This window comes from Meles meles, chromosome 3, assembly GCF_922984935.1.
Source record: "Meles meles chromosome 3, mMelMel3.1 paternal haplotype, whole genome shotgun sequence".
Classification (NCBI taxonomy): domain Eukaryota; kingdom Metazoa; phylum Chordata; class Mammalia; order Carnivora; family Mustelidae; genus Meles; species Meles meles.
The window spans coordinates 100,378,981-100,394,194 of record NC_060068.1 but is presented as its reverse complement, the minus strand read 5'-3'; the positions used below and the strand labels follow the sequence as shown (position 1 = coordinate 100,394,194).

General features: G+C 49.6%; 1 protein-coding gene across 6 annotated transcripts in view; it reads left to right on the top strand.

The window, feature by feature from the left end:
* The window catches only part of SH3RF2 (SH3 domain containing ring finger 2), a 124,995-nt gene that overhangs the window by 99,458 nt on the left and 10,323 nt on the right, over positions 1-15,214 (top strand). For 3 of the 6 annotated variants that reach the window (XM_045999346.1, XM_045999344.1, XM_045999345.1), the window contains exons 8-10: positions 2,026-2,279; positions 5,438-5,796; positions 8,049-8,357. In XM_045999346.1, coding sequence (XP_045855302.1) covers positions 2,026-2,279; positions 5,438-5,796; positions 8,049-8,324 — 889 coding nt within the window. In that variant the 3' untranslated portion in view covers positions 8,325-8,357. Of the gene's footprint in view, positions 1-2,025; positions 2,280-5,437; positions 5,797-8,048; positions 13,371-15,214 lie in introns of those variants that run through there. The other 3 variants (XR_006817686.1, XM_045999343.1, XM_045999347.1) reach the window with 3 other exon arrangements.

Genomic DNA, 15,214 nt, shown 5'->3' with positions numbered 1-15,214 from the left:
AGAGCAAGGAGGATACCCACCCTAACTTATGACTGTTTCCTCCACGACATGAATTCTGTAGGGACCATGTCTACTACTAGGGGGTTTGCTTATGCGTCAGGCCTTAGCCCAAAGTCCTGGTAATTCTACTGGAAAAAAAATCCTTTAGAATCACAGTGACCATATAATTTGTCACCCAAACTAGGACACATTTAAGAAAAAAAAGAGACACACTTTTAATACACCAGGAGAGCAGGTGTAGACTGAGACTATCCTAGGAGAAGCTGAACAAATAGTTACCGTAACTAGAATGCATGTAGAATTCCATTCCAGTGGATTCCAAGACTCCAGCTTCCCTTTCCTTCCTCCTTGGCTTTTCTCCTAAGTACATATATTGTGTCCTTAGGCAAGTCTTGAGCATCTAGACTCGCCCGCTCCAAGATGGCGGCGGCATGTCAGACAGTGGATGAAATGTCAGCCATAGGTTGCCATTGAGTCTGTCTCCCATCTCGAGTTCATAGAATCCTGAACATGTGTGTACAGAGGTGCTACTTACATGGAAGGGGGTGTTTGCTTCTAGGGAACCAGCATTTCTAAGAAGAGCAAGTCCCAGTCAGAGTATATTCTCTGGAGGGCTCTTAGGTGACAGAGGATCAGTGCTTTCTGGAGTGAAGTTCTCTTTGACGGCTCCCTGATGCAAAGAAAGGTCCCGTCATCACTGATCTTAGACGTGGGTGACATACGCCCAATTTGTCTACCTAGAAGCGGCTCATCCTTGTCTGTGACCATCCTTTCCATTGTGGTAGGTTTAGCTCCTTCTGCCTCTCAGGGCTGAATGATGTTGTCCTTTGTCAACTTAGTCTCCACTACTTTTGGCAGGTTGTGTTAGGACTAAGGGGTTGAACTGCATGGACAAGGCCCCTTTCTGCTCCTTGGCTCTGTGTACGTGTAAGGCTTTCCCCCCACCTTTGTTTCTCTGTTTGCGGTGATGCTTCTCACTGCCGCCAGCCCCCTTGGTTAAGGTCAGGGTTAACCCTAAAAGAGCCAGGGTTCTAAAGTATGAGGTACCCCCTTGCTACCTAAACAATGAAGGCTCCAACCAGCCAGGACGGGGCATGCTCAGTGGTAGACAGTGGTACAGTTCAGTGGTAGAGCAGAGGGCCAGTGGGTTCGGATCTCGGGTCTAGTAGCTGCTTGGCCAAGTAACTAGAAGTCTCTGTTTTCCCACCTAGAACGTAGTGGCACTAATAGTACCTACCTCAGATGGCTGTTGTGAAGAACCATGGGCTAATGTGGGCAAAGCACTGCCCAATGCCCAGCGTACAGTAAGTGCTCAACATGTGTCAGCCCAAATGACTGGCATCAGTGCCGAAAGCATCATGGAAGCCATTCAACAAACATTTGTTAATAAGCAATGTATGCAGAACACAGAGGACATAAAATAATTCCTATAAAATCTCTGCCTTCAAGGAGTTTAGCACCCAGTGGGAAAGTCACTGAACGAATAAGAAACCAGAACTGTGGGGCACCTGAGTAGCTCAGTTGGTTAAGCATCCAACTCTTGGTTTCTGCTCGGGTCATAATCTCAGGATCCTGGGATCGAACCCCATGTTGGGTTCTTCACTCAGGGCAACCCCTCTCCCTCTGCTCTCCAGCCGCCCCCCCCCCCAGCTGTCAAGTAAATAAATCAGAAATCAGAACTACAAAGTTGAACACATACTAGATCTTGTGCTCTGAACTCATGGGGTCAGGAGTGATCAGAGCTGGAGTGGAGGAGGACAAAATTCAAGTCTTCCTGTTCCATCAGGGCCTCAATGTGAGACCCTGTCCCTGGCCTCAGCACTCCCACATGGGGACCCCAGCTGTAGGAGGTGAGGCCTAACGTAGTTAGGCCTATGTGGTTGATAAAGGGAGTATTTATGGGTCAGAAGAGGGTGGAGAGAGGCCACATTTAGTCTATGGTTGAGAGCTGAGAGGTTTTTGAAATAGGACCCTTGACTGAGCATTTTCTTTATTTCTTCTTTTTGAAATGCTTGCACCAACCAGAAAGACATCTAGTTTTCCAGATTCTCGGAGTCCTGGTCTCTACACCACATGGACATTATCCAACTCCTCTGTGTCCTCCCAAGGCAGCATTTCAGAAGGTGATCCCCGGCAGAACCGGCCCTTCAAGTCCGTCTTTGTGCCCACCGCCATAGTCAGCCCTGTGAGGAGCACGGCCAGCCCGGGGACTGTGGGACAGGGCTCTCTTCGGAAATCCGGGCGGAGCAGCATGAGAAAGAGTAAGTGGTGGCAGAGAGGTACGTGTCTAGAGCTAAGTGACGGGGCGTACTGGACTCTGGGGTAGGCAGAGCGCCTTTTGCAAAAACAAGATCTTGGCTATAAAACGGGCCTCTGTAAAGGGTGCTTTTCATTCCCAAATAGTGACTGGTGTTCCTGGATGAAGCCAGACCGACTTAAGGTCACTGCCCTGGGTCACTCCACACCTATGTACTGAATGGCTGGGATGATAGCGACCCTGAGTGCCAACATAGAACTAGAACACGGCCAAGGTGGAGGCTGGCTCTAGTTAAGACAGAACAAGCAAAATACTTGCTGGATCAAGCTTCTCAAATGATGTTCCAGGGAACCCCTTGGGGTGCCAAAAGGGAAACATGGAAGAGGTGGGGGGGAGGCAAAGAGGATGAAGGAGGCAGTTCTCAAAGCCCCTAAATCTTGCTTTCTTATTTAACTAATATATATACAAGGTTTAAAAATATATATATTGTATAAAAATAAGCCTTCCTATCCTTCACCCCTGTCCCAAGTGCTCTTGCATGTACATAAATAGTAGCTTCTACTCATACCTGCTGCGCCGTTCTGCGCTTTTGATTTTCGCTGTATAACATGCACGTTGCTCACATGGCAATACTTTTATCTCCCAACATTTTGAACTTCTGCAGAAGACTTCATTTTCAGGGATTTTAAAAAGTGTTTGAAACCCATTGTTCTACAAAACATGAAGGTTCTGTAATTTGCATATCTTGCTGGAAGATCACGAGCCACACAGAGTAAATTGGATTTATTCTGCGGCCTCTGATTTAAACTGGGCTCTGCAATCTCTGGCTATCTTAAAAGACAAAGATGATTAAATATGAAAGTGCAGGATGACGAGTCAGAGCAAGAAGGTAACGTGTGGAACAGTACGCCACCCAGGAGAACGTGCCGGGAAAATTCAAACAAATGTCTCAGCCCCCGCCCTCTCCCAGTGCTTTCACCTGGCCACCTGCTTGACCACCGCTCCCACTCTGCCACCTCTACCACGTACCTCCTTCCTCCCCCTTCCTCCAGCATCTCCCCTCCCCCACACAAACCCATACTCAAGAATCCCGCCACAGAAGCCTTGGGCAAGTGACTGGACCTCTTCAGTCTTCAGTTCTCCCATTTGTCAAATGGAAATAAAAATAGTACCTACCTCATCAGGGTTATCGTGCAGATTTAATCAAATAATTCATGTAAGACTGATGGCACGGTCCCTGTCACATAGTGAGTCTCAGGAAATCTGTTTGTATAAGATGGTCATCTTCTCAGTACCATTATTGCTACTACGACGACACAGGTCAACTTTGGTCCATCCATTGTGTGAACTGACACAGTGTTGATGTGTTCACACTCAGTCCAGACCACTTAGGAGGTGGACACAGGAATTGTGTCCTGCTGGCAGTTGCTCACATTTCCCTTCAGACACTCCTCCTCTGCCTTGGCAGAGATCTTGACTGGCTTGGAGTTTTGACTGCTTGCCTTGTATGCACATGTGATAAGAAAGCACTGAATCTCTTGGAAATCAGGAGCCAACAAGATAAATAGATGAGGCATAAACCCCATTTTTCACACATTTCCAGGAGCCTAAGGACATGTCTGCCCAAGGGCTGCTTTGACTTTCTCAGGTCCGGGAGGCTTTCTGTCTCCCCTTTCCCAAGGTGAGGCTGGTCAAGCTATCAGTCTCCCCACAGCAAAGAGAAATGACAGGAGAATTGACTGTGCCTCATAGGGCTGTCAGTGGAAAAATAAATGTCTGCATTGAAAGGGCAAACTTGTGTAAATGGCGCCCGGCCTGCTCACCGCAGCTGAGAGCACTGGCTGTTTTGAGTGAGCGTTCTGCTTTTCATGTTCACATCCTGCCTGACAAAGAGTCACAATGCAGAACATGGCCTTGGCTCAGGCCCTCTGTGCTAGACACAGATGACTCTGATTCATACACATGTCCACAGGCTATCACAAAGGACTCAGATCTCTGACTGGATGTCCCCTATGGCACACTAAATGCTGGGAGACCCTTATGGAGAAGTGGACGGCAATGCTACTCAGGGGTGTGTCTCCTGTCCCCCAACCCCCGGGGTGCACTGAAGTCCTGATTGTTCCCTGGTCACATACAGGACATAAGCCCAAGGGATGGAGGTCTCTGGTCTTCCAGAGCATAAAGGAATGACTTCCTCTGAGGGAGGATCATCTCAGTTCATGAAACAAAACAAAATAAAGCTCAAGGAAGGGATAAAATCACACTCCTGGACTTTGCATTTTTAGGGTTTGCTATCGTTTACCCAACAATAACGAAAGCTAACAAACATGAGGCATTAATTATGTTCCAGGCACTGTGGTAACACTCTGCACACATCACATGATGTAAGCCTCCCCGCAGCCCCATGAGACCCTGCTGTCACCTCCGGTTTACACCTGAGGTGTCCCAGGCTTCCTGGGAGTAAGTCTGATTCTAGAACGTCTTGTCGTGGCACTTTGTAAAGCTCATCCACACACAGCCCGAACCTTTCCGAATTTGCTTCTGTGTGGTGTCAACATTTGCCTGCACACACCCTCCTTGAATTCTACTTACCCTTCCTCCCTGCACCCCCACCCCCACCCCAACAGAAGCCATTCCACCACCACATGCCTACAGCTTCTTCAAGTAGCTAGTCAGAGACCCCTCCCATCCTCTCTGCTTCCCTGTCTCCCTCCCTCACATCCCTCCCAATTGACTGACTCTTTCTGTCCCTTTTTTGGTGTCTCTGTCTTCCCTTTCCTCTTTGGTTTGCATGCCTCTGTTGCTTCTCACTGTGAAGCTGTCTCTTTAGGTTTGTCTTCTTCACTTTCCAACTGCTAGGCCTGAAGCGAGAGAGTGGGAGTGCATGTGTGTGCGTGTGTGTGAGGGAGAGAGGAGGCAAATGGAAGTAATGTACCTTCTGACGGTGCCCCCCCCCACCGCCCAACATTGGGCTAGCCAGTTACTTCCTGCCAGCATCAGCCAACAGCACTAAAAAAAGAATAAGGTCACCTTTGAAAGACCCTGAGAGAATGTGAGCACACTCAAACGGGGAAAGCACTTAACTATTCTGGGATATCAGGACACATGGCTTACACAACCCCAACCCAACCTGCTGTCAGCGGCCCCTGATGCTGATATCTGTGTCATATCATTCCTCAGATGGATCCCTGCAGAGACCCGTCCAGTCAGGGATCCCCGCCCTCGTGGTGGGCTCCCTCAGACGCAATCCCACCATGGTTGTACGGCCTCAGCAGTTCCAGTTCTACCAGCCGCAGGGGGTCCCCTCCTCCCCCTCGACAGTGGTGGCAGAAGTGGGACCTAAGCCCACTCCCACTGGGGAGCCTGCCCTCACATGCGTCAGCAGGGGTAGTGACACCAGGATCCGCTCCGCAGCCAGTTCCCTCATCATGGAAGGCAAGGAAATCCCCATCAAGAGTGAGCCTCTACCTAAACCACCTGCGTCTGCGCCACCATCGATCCTGGTGAAACCAGAAAACCCAAGAAATGGCACTGAAAAGGTAGGAGTGAAGTGACATGGGGGGCGGGGGGGACTTATATAACCTATATATAGGGATATATAGGTGTCCCAGCTCCTGAATTTTGTTTTAGTGGACAAGGAATCAAAATCGCAGCTTCAGAACAATCTTCACACAGTAACCCCCCCACACACACAGGCACACCCCCTCAGCCCACTTGGACCCTCTGCAGATGTCCTACTGGATCTCCTTTATGTTTCCCGAATATTTCTTCCATAGTCCTTTCGAGGCCCACAAATGAGTTGGAAAAAACACGACTTTGGCATCAGACACATCTTGATTTGAATTCCAGGTCAGCTGCTTGCTATCTGGTGACTTAGCCAAAACACGGCACCTTTCCGAGACTCTCTTTACCTAATCTGTGAAATAGCAGTTGAGAATAGGAACAACCTCATAGGATTGGTGTGGAGATGAGACGAGAGGAGACGGGTTAAGTGCTTACACAGGCGTTCATGGTATGGAAGAGGCAACGGAGACACAGGAGAATTCAAGTGATTTATCAAGGTCACAGCAAATGATCATGACTCCCAACAACTAACTTTGACTGTGACCTCTATGACAGAGGGTCAGATCTTTTAACTTCTGGTCGAGGGCTTTTCCCACTAGAGACGTGAGTTTTTGTATTCTGTTCTCAATAGAATATCCTTGAGTCGGGAGGAACAGTGAGATACAGGAGGTGACGGTGAGAAAATTAGGTGATTGTTACCTTTTAGTTTAGTGGCCGTCACCACTGTCCTCACCGTCACCGTCAACACCAGCACCACTCCCCATTCCCCTCCAAGAGGAAAGAGGATTTGGTCTCCTTCTCTTTGTTAAGCGTTTACTGAATGCTAACAACCTAGTAGGCCCTGTGCTGAGGACTTGACGTGTCTCATCTCCTTTAATCCCGACAGTAGCCCTCTGCAGTAGATATTATTCTCAACAACGCTCTGTAGTAGGTATTATTATCGTCATCCTCATTTTAAAATGAAGACACGGAGGGTTAAGGAGTTAGAGGACGTTACCCAAAGGCACACAGCTGACACATGGGGGTGTCTGGGGTAGATTCCAGATCTCATAGAAAAACTCAAGCTCTTCATGCTAAGCTATCAGCCTGTAAGGAAAGGCATTTGGAAAACGTTAGTGTTGACGGATGCGAATGTTGGGAGCTCCTTTTCAGAATTTTACTATTCAGATAATTCCATTTTGCAGGCCCCAGTTGCCCTTTACCCCAGGCTGTTTGATACGGCCCTCAGACTATCAGCATTTAAGAAGTGCTCAGACCTCTGCAAGATGTGGTGAGGGTCAAAAGTATGAAGAAACTGGCATTCTCATGGGGGACACTAGGCCCAATTTCATGGAAAACAACTTATTCCTAAGCAGTAGCAGAGAACACTGAGAAGCCTTAAATCAGGGATGTGCTGGAGCAAATACCTGTGGGTACAAGGTGGAGACAGAACAGGCATGGAGAGGTGAACCAGAGAGGGAGAGAAGGGGCTTGGGTGACAGGAGACCGGGGCTCCCATGGATATGGGGCCTGCTAATCAGCTCCAGGCAGCTACTGTCAGAATAGGAGACAGGCCTCAGTGCACCAGATCTTTGATTTTTTTAAGAGACATATGAAATTTAAATTTTTAAATACCATCACCCCATTTTTATGTGTTGGCCCCTAAATCAAACTCTCAGACATTCTGCAGACAAAAGTCAGCCAGCAGGTGTCCAGGTTGCGAACTTTGCTCCATGGATATAAGGCCCTTATGAAACTTAGGAGTTGGAGTCGGTGGGGGCATGGGGGGTGCCCCAAAGAAGGGGGGTGGCCTGAGAAAGGCATTATTGGCAGCTGGAGAGGACAGAGGAAAAGTGAACCTCTTGTGCTTTCTGGAAGGGACCACAGCTTCTTGCCTCAGCCCTTTGCTCAAGGGGTTGCCTCTCCTGTTTCCCTTAGGTAATTTCTCATCATTCTTCAGCTCTCAGTTTAAACAGCTCTGCCTCCAGGAAGCCTTCCGTGGCCACCCCATCCCAGCTGCAGTGCGAGAGGGCTCCATACCTCCCCTAGCATCTGTCACCTAGCATCTAACCACCACAGCATGACGCAGAGTAGACCCTCATAGCGGACACAAGTATTTACTGAATGAGCACAGGAATGAGGCATTTTAAGGAGGGACAAGTGTTGAGAAACAGCAGGAGTCGAGTCCCAGGGAAACCAACACAGCTCCCACCTCACCGGGCTCCCTTCGCTCTGCTTTCTCTTGCAGCAAGTCAAAACCGTGAGATTTCAGAACTACAGCCCTCCTCCCGCCAAACAGTACACCTCCCATCCCACCGCAGGAAAGCCTGAACAGCCCACCACCCTGAAGGGTTCCCAGCCAGAAGCAGCCCCCTCGGGCCCGGAGATGAACATCCTATTCGCCCACCGAAGCGGCTGCCATTCCGGACAGCAGACAGACCTCCGAAGGAAGTCCAGTTTGGGCAAGACCCTGACCCCGGTGTCCGCCACTTCGGCCACACAGACCGTGTTTCCCAGCAAATGAATCTACGGGTGGCTTTTCCCAGACCCCAGAGAGGTGAATTGCATTTAAATACAGTCTGCCTCCACTGATAGCGCCCTGCCATTCTTTGGCTACTCAAGCCTGGGTCCTTGTTCTGCCCATGTTACCTCTGGGAAAGGAAAGGTGGGCACAGGGAGTCCTGCCCTGGGAGGGCAGATGAAGCATGTGGCCTTGCAAACATAACAATTTGAGACAGCAAGGCCACTACTCAGACCAAGGAGTGGGAGACAGACCTGCCCACCCTCTTCCCTGAATGGAGTGGGTAGCCTCATCCCGTGTTCTGTGTAGAATTTCTACGGTGCCCTAAAAGGGACTTCAGCCAGGAGTGTCACAGTGGGGGGAATGTTGGCATTGTTTCTTTGACCTCATCACCGTGTTCTCAACAAGCATCGGAACAGCTTCTGGGGCCTGGACACTGGCCGCTAGTGGCTGCCATATTGTTCCCTCCACTGGGTCATAATCCGGACTGTGAAGGGGGAATTTGGGGAAGGTGTGCAATGGATACTTTGATCATTCTGAGAATCCTCGAAAACCAAAGGGAGTCAGCTTACTAGACTTGGTCCAAACGAGAAGGTCAGAGAGAAAGCATTGATCATACTTTAAACTTCTGAATCTGTTTTCCCACCTACATTCCTACACGATAGCTGAGCAGGAAGCACAGGGCTGTGGATAGGGTCCTGCATGGAATTCTGGCTATTTCATTCATCCTGGCTCCAGTCTGATGTCCCCTGGAAACACAGCATGCTTCAGGACAGCTGTGTAAGGGGGTTGATGTTAGACATATATTGCATTTGCATTACAGCCTTCTTTACTTTCTCTGATTTCTCTTCATTTGGGGCACTCTAGCTGTTTCACTGGGTCATGGTATAAGGCAGCAAGGTCAGGAAGAAGATGCTGGTGCAAGGCTGCAGTGGGGACACTTCATGGAGGACAGCTGCTAGGACAGAGATGGGGCAAAGAAGGATGGAGAGGGAAGGAAGGAGGAGGAGAAGAGGGAGGTATAGAGAAAGTGGGGAGTGGGTGTGAGAGAGAAGGACCAAGATGGGGGAGGCAGAGGAGAATGTCAGGGAAGAAGAAGAAAGGGAGGGTGGCTTTGACACTCCTGACAAGTGGGGACTGAAGGATGGAGCCTGCAAAACCAGGTGACCCCACCGAGGTGCTGCCGAAGTAAGCGTCTCGTGAATAGGGTTCCAGGGGCACCCCCGAGAGGAAGGCATCCTCGATTTGTCAGAAGAACACCCTCGGTGAGTTTAGCCACGAGTTTAGTCATTCTGCTCTACCCCCCAGAGTGCAGATACATGATACCACCAGCCATGCAAATATTTAGACTCTGCCTCAGTGTTGAGAAACAGCAGGAGTCGAGTCCCAGGGAAACCAGCACAGCTCCCACCTCAGTAGCTCCCACCCAGTAGCAGCGGGTCCAGTTAGTGCTAAGTATTGCGGCTGACAAATAGGTTATGGAGGGAGTAATGGAGACACAGTCCTTGCCTTCCACGTGGAACGGAATAGTCTTCCAGTTGTCCACTGTCTTTATAGCGTAACCTTTCTGAGAAGTGTCAACAATCCGACAGGCTTGCCACCCCCATTCCAGACTCTTCACTAATGCCCAGCATCACACATACTCCTTCCCAAACCAAAGCCCATCTCTGCGGAGCCGTATGAGGCTTGGAAAGGAGAAGAGAGTGTTATTTCTGAACTCACTGGCCCTTCCAGTCATTGCTTCCACCACCATGTTTCGGACAGTCCCCATGTGCTGGGCACCACGATGAGGACAACAGATGCGTCCTCTCCTATAATGTCTGCTATTACATCCTAAGGCAACTGTAATTGTCCCCAGAACAAAGCCAGGGAAACTGAGGCGCAAAGGGTAGCTGCAGATGGTAGCAGAGTGGGTTTGACAGCTGCCCACACCCCAAGTTCAAGCTCTCTGACTTCAAAGCCCAACATGGGACTGTGCTTTATGAATGAAGAGAGCAACCTTGACCTAGGCCACTGGTTCCCAACCGCAAGGAATAGTGAAATGGATGCCGATGCAGCCTCGGCCACACGCGGACTGAGTTCAGATCCCCATTTACTGCGTGCTAGCCGTGTGGTGTTGGACAAGTTACTTAACCTCTCTGAGCCAGTCTCACTGATAGCAGCGGAGTGATACTAGTGCCAGTCTCATTGGGCTAGCGTGAGGATTAACTGTCACAGTATTATCAAGTGACATAGTACACACCTCACACATGTCAGACTTGAATGATTTTAAGGGAGCAGGTCACTGAAATTCTGGGTGAGGAAGTCTAAAGCAAGCAAGGCCATGTCCGGGGTGGCGGTGCTAAAGTGAACTGAGTATGGCCCTGTCATAGAGGTCAGAGCACAGGGTAGGCTGAGTCCTGAAGGATGAAATAGGAGTCAGAGAGAAAAAGGGGTGGGGGGAGGCATTCCAAGCAAAGAAAGCAGCACTTAGCACTTGCAGTAATCAAGCCAAGTTCTCCTATATGTAGAGGAATCCACTCCTTTGTGGAGCATTCAAGGGATCCCAGGTAGACTGAGTACCTCATGTTTGAAGACAAGTCAAGCTGCGAGAACACCATCCCTCAGCCAAGACTCAGAGTCATTAGGAAGGTGCCCCCTTCACCTTGTGATCAGACCCTGGCATCTGAGCACTACGAAAGGTGCTGAGGGCAGGCTCTGATTGGGGCTGGGGTCAGGGGGACATCTGAGAGGTGGTGGAGGGGCACAGCATGGGCCATACATTTCTGTTGTTTTTTTAAAGATTTTATTTATTTGAGAGTGAGAGAGAACATAGGCAGCAGGGGGGCATAGGGAGAGGTTGAAGCAGGCTCCCTGCTGAGCAGGGAGTCCAATGTGGGGCTCGATCCCAGGACCCTGGGATCATGACCTGAGCCGAAAGCAGATGCTTAGCCAACCAAGCCACCCAGGCACCCAGGCTACGGCCTACTTGAAGGAAATGGTCTCTTTAAGCAGCATCAGGACCCTCACCTAGAGCTTCCTTTCTCGCGTGGGACCAGCACCACCTCCTTTGCCCTCCACCACCCACAGACAGGGCTTTTGGAGCAGCAAGAGTTTAAAGCAGTGCCCCGCCTGCAGTTGGTGAGATGCAGGACTGACCCAGTAAATGCAGGGCTCCCTGACTTCCAACTTCCGGTGAAAATGCAGAAGGTCCGTCCATCCCAGGCCTGCCGTTTCAGAACAGCAGCGATCCAGCAGGGCTGGGTCAGGGGCAAGCTGTGGTTAGGTGGACATGCGTTCTTCCATTTGCCACACCATCCCCCCCAAGCCTGCTTTGCTCACTCATATAACCACCATGTGAATGAAGCATCTTCTGGAGTCTGTGTGCTGGACATCATTTCTGTCTCCAGGGATGCCTTGAAAGTTAGAGCTAGACCCTGAGAGATCAGCTCGTCCAGGCACTCAGGTCTCACGAGTATAGCAAGCTTAGTCTGGGCCTAACAGGGTGTCAGTCAACAGTCTTGAGGTGGGGTCTAGGCATCTTGTGTTGCCAGCATACTCCCCAAGTGATTCTGATGTCTAAGAACAAATCTAACTTTCTCGTCTCGTACAATAGGCCGGGAACGTAGCCACGCTGGGTGCCGATATATGAACAATGCCTGTAGTGATAGGCGAACAGTGAGTGCTCAGAGCTCCCACTCCCACCCCCTGGCCCTTTCTCCACATTCTCCCCATCACTCTACCCTCCAGCAGCCTGAGAGCTCAGGCCCGGTGCAGCTGAGACCTTCAGCGGTAAAGCTCTCCTTTGTTCTCACTGGCTAGTGCCTGCACCATGGCAGTGGCTGAATATCTTGACTGTTACCCTGTAATAGAGAATGAGGCCCAGAGAGGTCCCTCAGAGATGAAGAGCTTTGCTGTCAAGCCCAGCACTCTCCCAGCCCATATCCCAGCCACTGTCCAGCCCTTGATAATCACTTCCATCGGGCCCTTGGCTTAGGAAAGGAGAGGACTTAGAGGGTGGGCAGTTCCTTGCTCACTGGTCTCTGTGGTTTTTTAGCAAACATTTTCACAGGTTCACGCAATGCCCTTAGCTTCCCAGATCTTTAGCATCAAGTAAGCAGGTATGGAAGTTGCTTCTTTCAGTAAGATGAGCAGGCATGATCCTCGCCCCCTCACCCGCCTCTGCCCACACAGACCAGCCTCCCAGCCCCTGGACATCCTTCCTGGGATGCACACCACTGGGACCAGCGGCAGAGGGACGTCCTATCAAGGCTGTCTGCTGGCAGCAAGTGCTGAGCGAGCTCGGCTAAGCTGGGGCCAGCAGCTGCTACCACGGGTGCTTCTCTTGTTTGCGTCTGGACGGTAAAGACCCCAGGTCTGCCCTGGGCTGAGCATAGGGAGTGTGAGCACTTCCAGCAACCTCTCAGGTGACCATGAATGACAGTCACTCGGGGAGTGTGTTGGGCAGGCAAGTCCAGACTAGAAGAGTTAACTCCAAAGATCCTTGCAGCAGCAGCTCAGTGTCCCTGCGAATAAATCTTGCAAGGACATATTGCTTGAAATAGAACGATGTTAAATGATCAAGCCATCTGTTTGCCAGGCCATAGTGTTGTGTCCTAGACCAGAGCAGAAACAAAATGTTCTTTGGAAGCCCTTCTGCCTGCTGACCGTCACTTCAACAAACAGAATGCAGCCAAGCTGGGATCAAAGGTGATGGGGCAGGGGGCATGGAGGAGCCTTCCACATCCATCCATCCATCCATCCATTCATCCATCCATTCAATACCAGTTATACCTCACCCACTCTGGATCAGGCTCCATGAGAGACTGTGGGGGCTCAGTGGTTCACAGGAGAGAGAAAACACATATGGGCCTCTCAGAGTGGTGTTTCTTAGGAATTCTACTGGACCTGGGAGCTCCTTTCTGCCTTCCTCCCTTATTTAAATTAAATTATATCACATATATATATATATATATGATCACAAAACAACCATATACCTACCATCTAGCTTTTTTTTTTAAGATTTTTTAAAAAATTTATTTATTTGACAGAGATCACAAGTAGGCAGAGAACCAGGCGGGGTGGGGGGGAAGCAGGCTCCCCGCTGAGCAGAGAGCCTGATGCGGGGCTCGATCCCAGGACCCTGGGATCATGACCTGAGCCAGAGGCAGAGGCTTTAACCTACTGAGCCACCCAGGTGCCCCCACTATCTAGCTTTTTAAAAAGTCATCAGTATCCATCCCATTGAAGCCTGCCATGTGCTTCATCCAATCTCTTTGTTTCCCTCCCCACCTTCCCTCACAACCACTATCGTGAACTCCATGCTTACCATTCCCCTGTACGTTTTCCGCACATGTACCATATGGAATTTTCAGTGCGGCCCATAGATCTGCTCAATAAACACCAGTCAAAGCAGCTATCGCAACCTGAGGCCACAGAAACCCGCTGAATATTTGAACTCCCATCTGGCCTCTGTCACTGGGATTCTAAGGCTTTGAGTCATTGCTGGGAATTGAGGTTTTGATGTACAGCATATCTTGTTTTAAGAAGTTCTAGTTTAGAGGGATTTTTGTATGCATCCTTCCCAGTATCGCTGCTTAGAGAGACCTTGCTGCTCCCAAATAGGTAAGATACGGTTTGCGGCTGTGCCCGAACCTTTTGAGTACACGGCTTTCCAGGCAGCTCTCCTCTGGGCCTTGCCTGCCCACCTTGGGGAGCCAACTACAGAAACCAGAAGCAGCTCCTTAGACTCTGAAACCAAAACAGATCTGGCTGCCACTGCTAGAAAGTTCCCCAAGAACCTTGTGAAGTCTGCAGGCAAAAGGTGTTCTTGTCCCCTGACTACAGATCAGGAAACTGAGACTCAGAATGTGTCAATGCCTTATTTAAGGTTTCACAACCAGTTTGAGATGGTAGGGAGAATACAAAAAAAAAAAAAAAAAAAAAAAAAATTTGTCCCTAACTCACCATCCAGCAGTAATTGTCACCATTTATTAAGCACCTACTATGTACCAAGAACTTCACTTGCATTATGCCATCTAATCCTATCCAACCCTATGAGGAGAGGTTTTGCATTATCCTATTTTAGAGATTACAGTTAAGGCTCAGAGGTCAAATGACCAGCCCAAGGCAACAAGGACTAGAATCCAGAACTGTAAGCCCAGACCTTAATCTTAAATCACCGGGTCCCTCTGTTGCGACTGTCAACACAGAACATGGTTGAGGCTGGAGAGGATACACAAATTGAGTATGTGCTTCTGAAATCACAGGGATGCGGGTGGGGGCAGGGTCAGAGGATGGTTTAATTCCGAGGGGCCAGCCCACCCAGATTAAAACTGTCATCAAGAAGTAGTGGTGGGAAGGAAGGTCACCGAGAGTGTTCTCTACCGAGATATCCAAAAAGCAAAGGTACCCCGGCTCCAAGGGCAGCCAGACACAACCAAGCAACTTGAAAAAGAACCAAAGCTTGTGGTGTGGTTCTGGATCATTGACATCAAAGCACGATAATTATTTTGCATTCCCTAGATCTCTCCCTCTTCATGAGTTTATTTCTGGTTTTGCCTGTCCTCACTCTAAATGATACAGAACAGAGACCCAGAAGATGGGGGGTATGATTTCCAAAATGACCCTCCACTTCATCTTCTCTGTGGGAACAGGAGGACTCAGAGCAAGAACATCTTCCAGCCTTCCATGCTGGTATTTATCCGAAGTTCAAAGGCGACTGCTTTCAGGGGTAAACACACACCCACAGATGCAAGCTAATTATGCAGATAGGGTCACTGCTGGATGGACAAGAGCTACTAAAGACTAAAAAGGATGCTAGCCAAGACCTGAGGAGAAAGGCAAAACGCATCTACAAAAGCCATTTTGTGAATCTTCAGTTAATGTATTAGAATCAGTGCTAGCGTGACCGA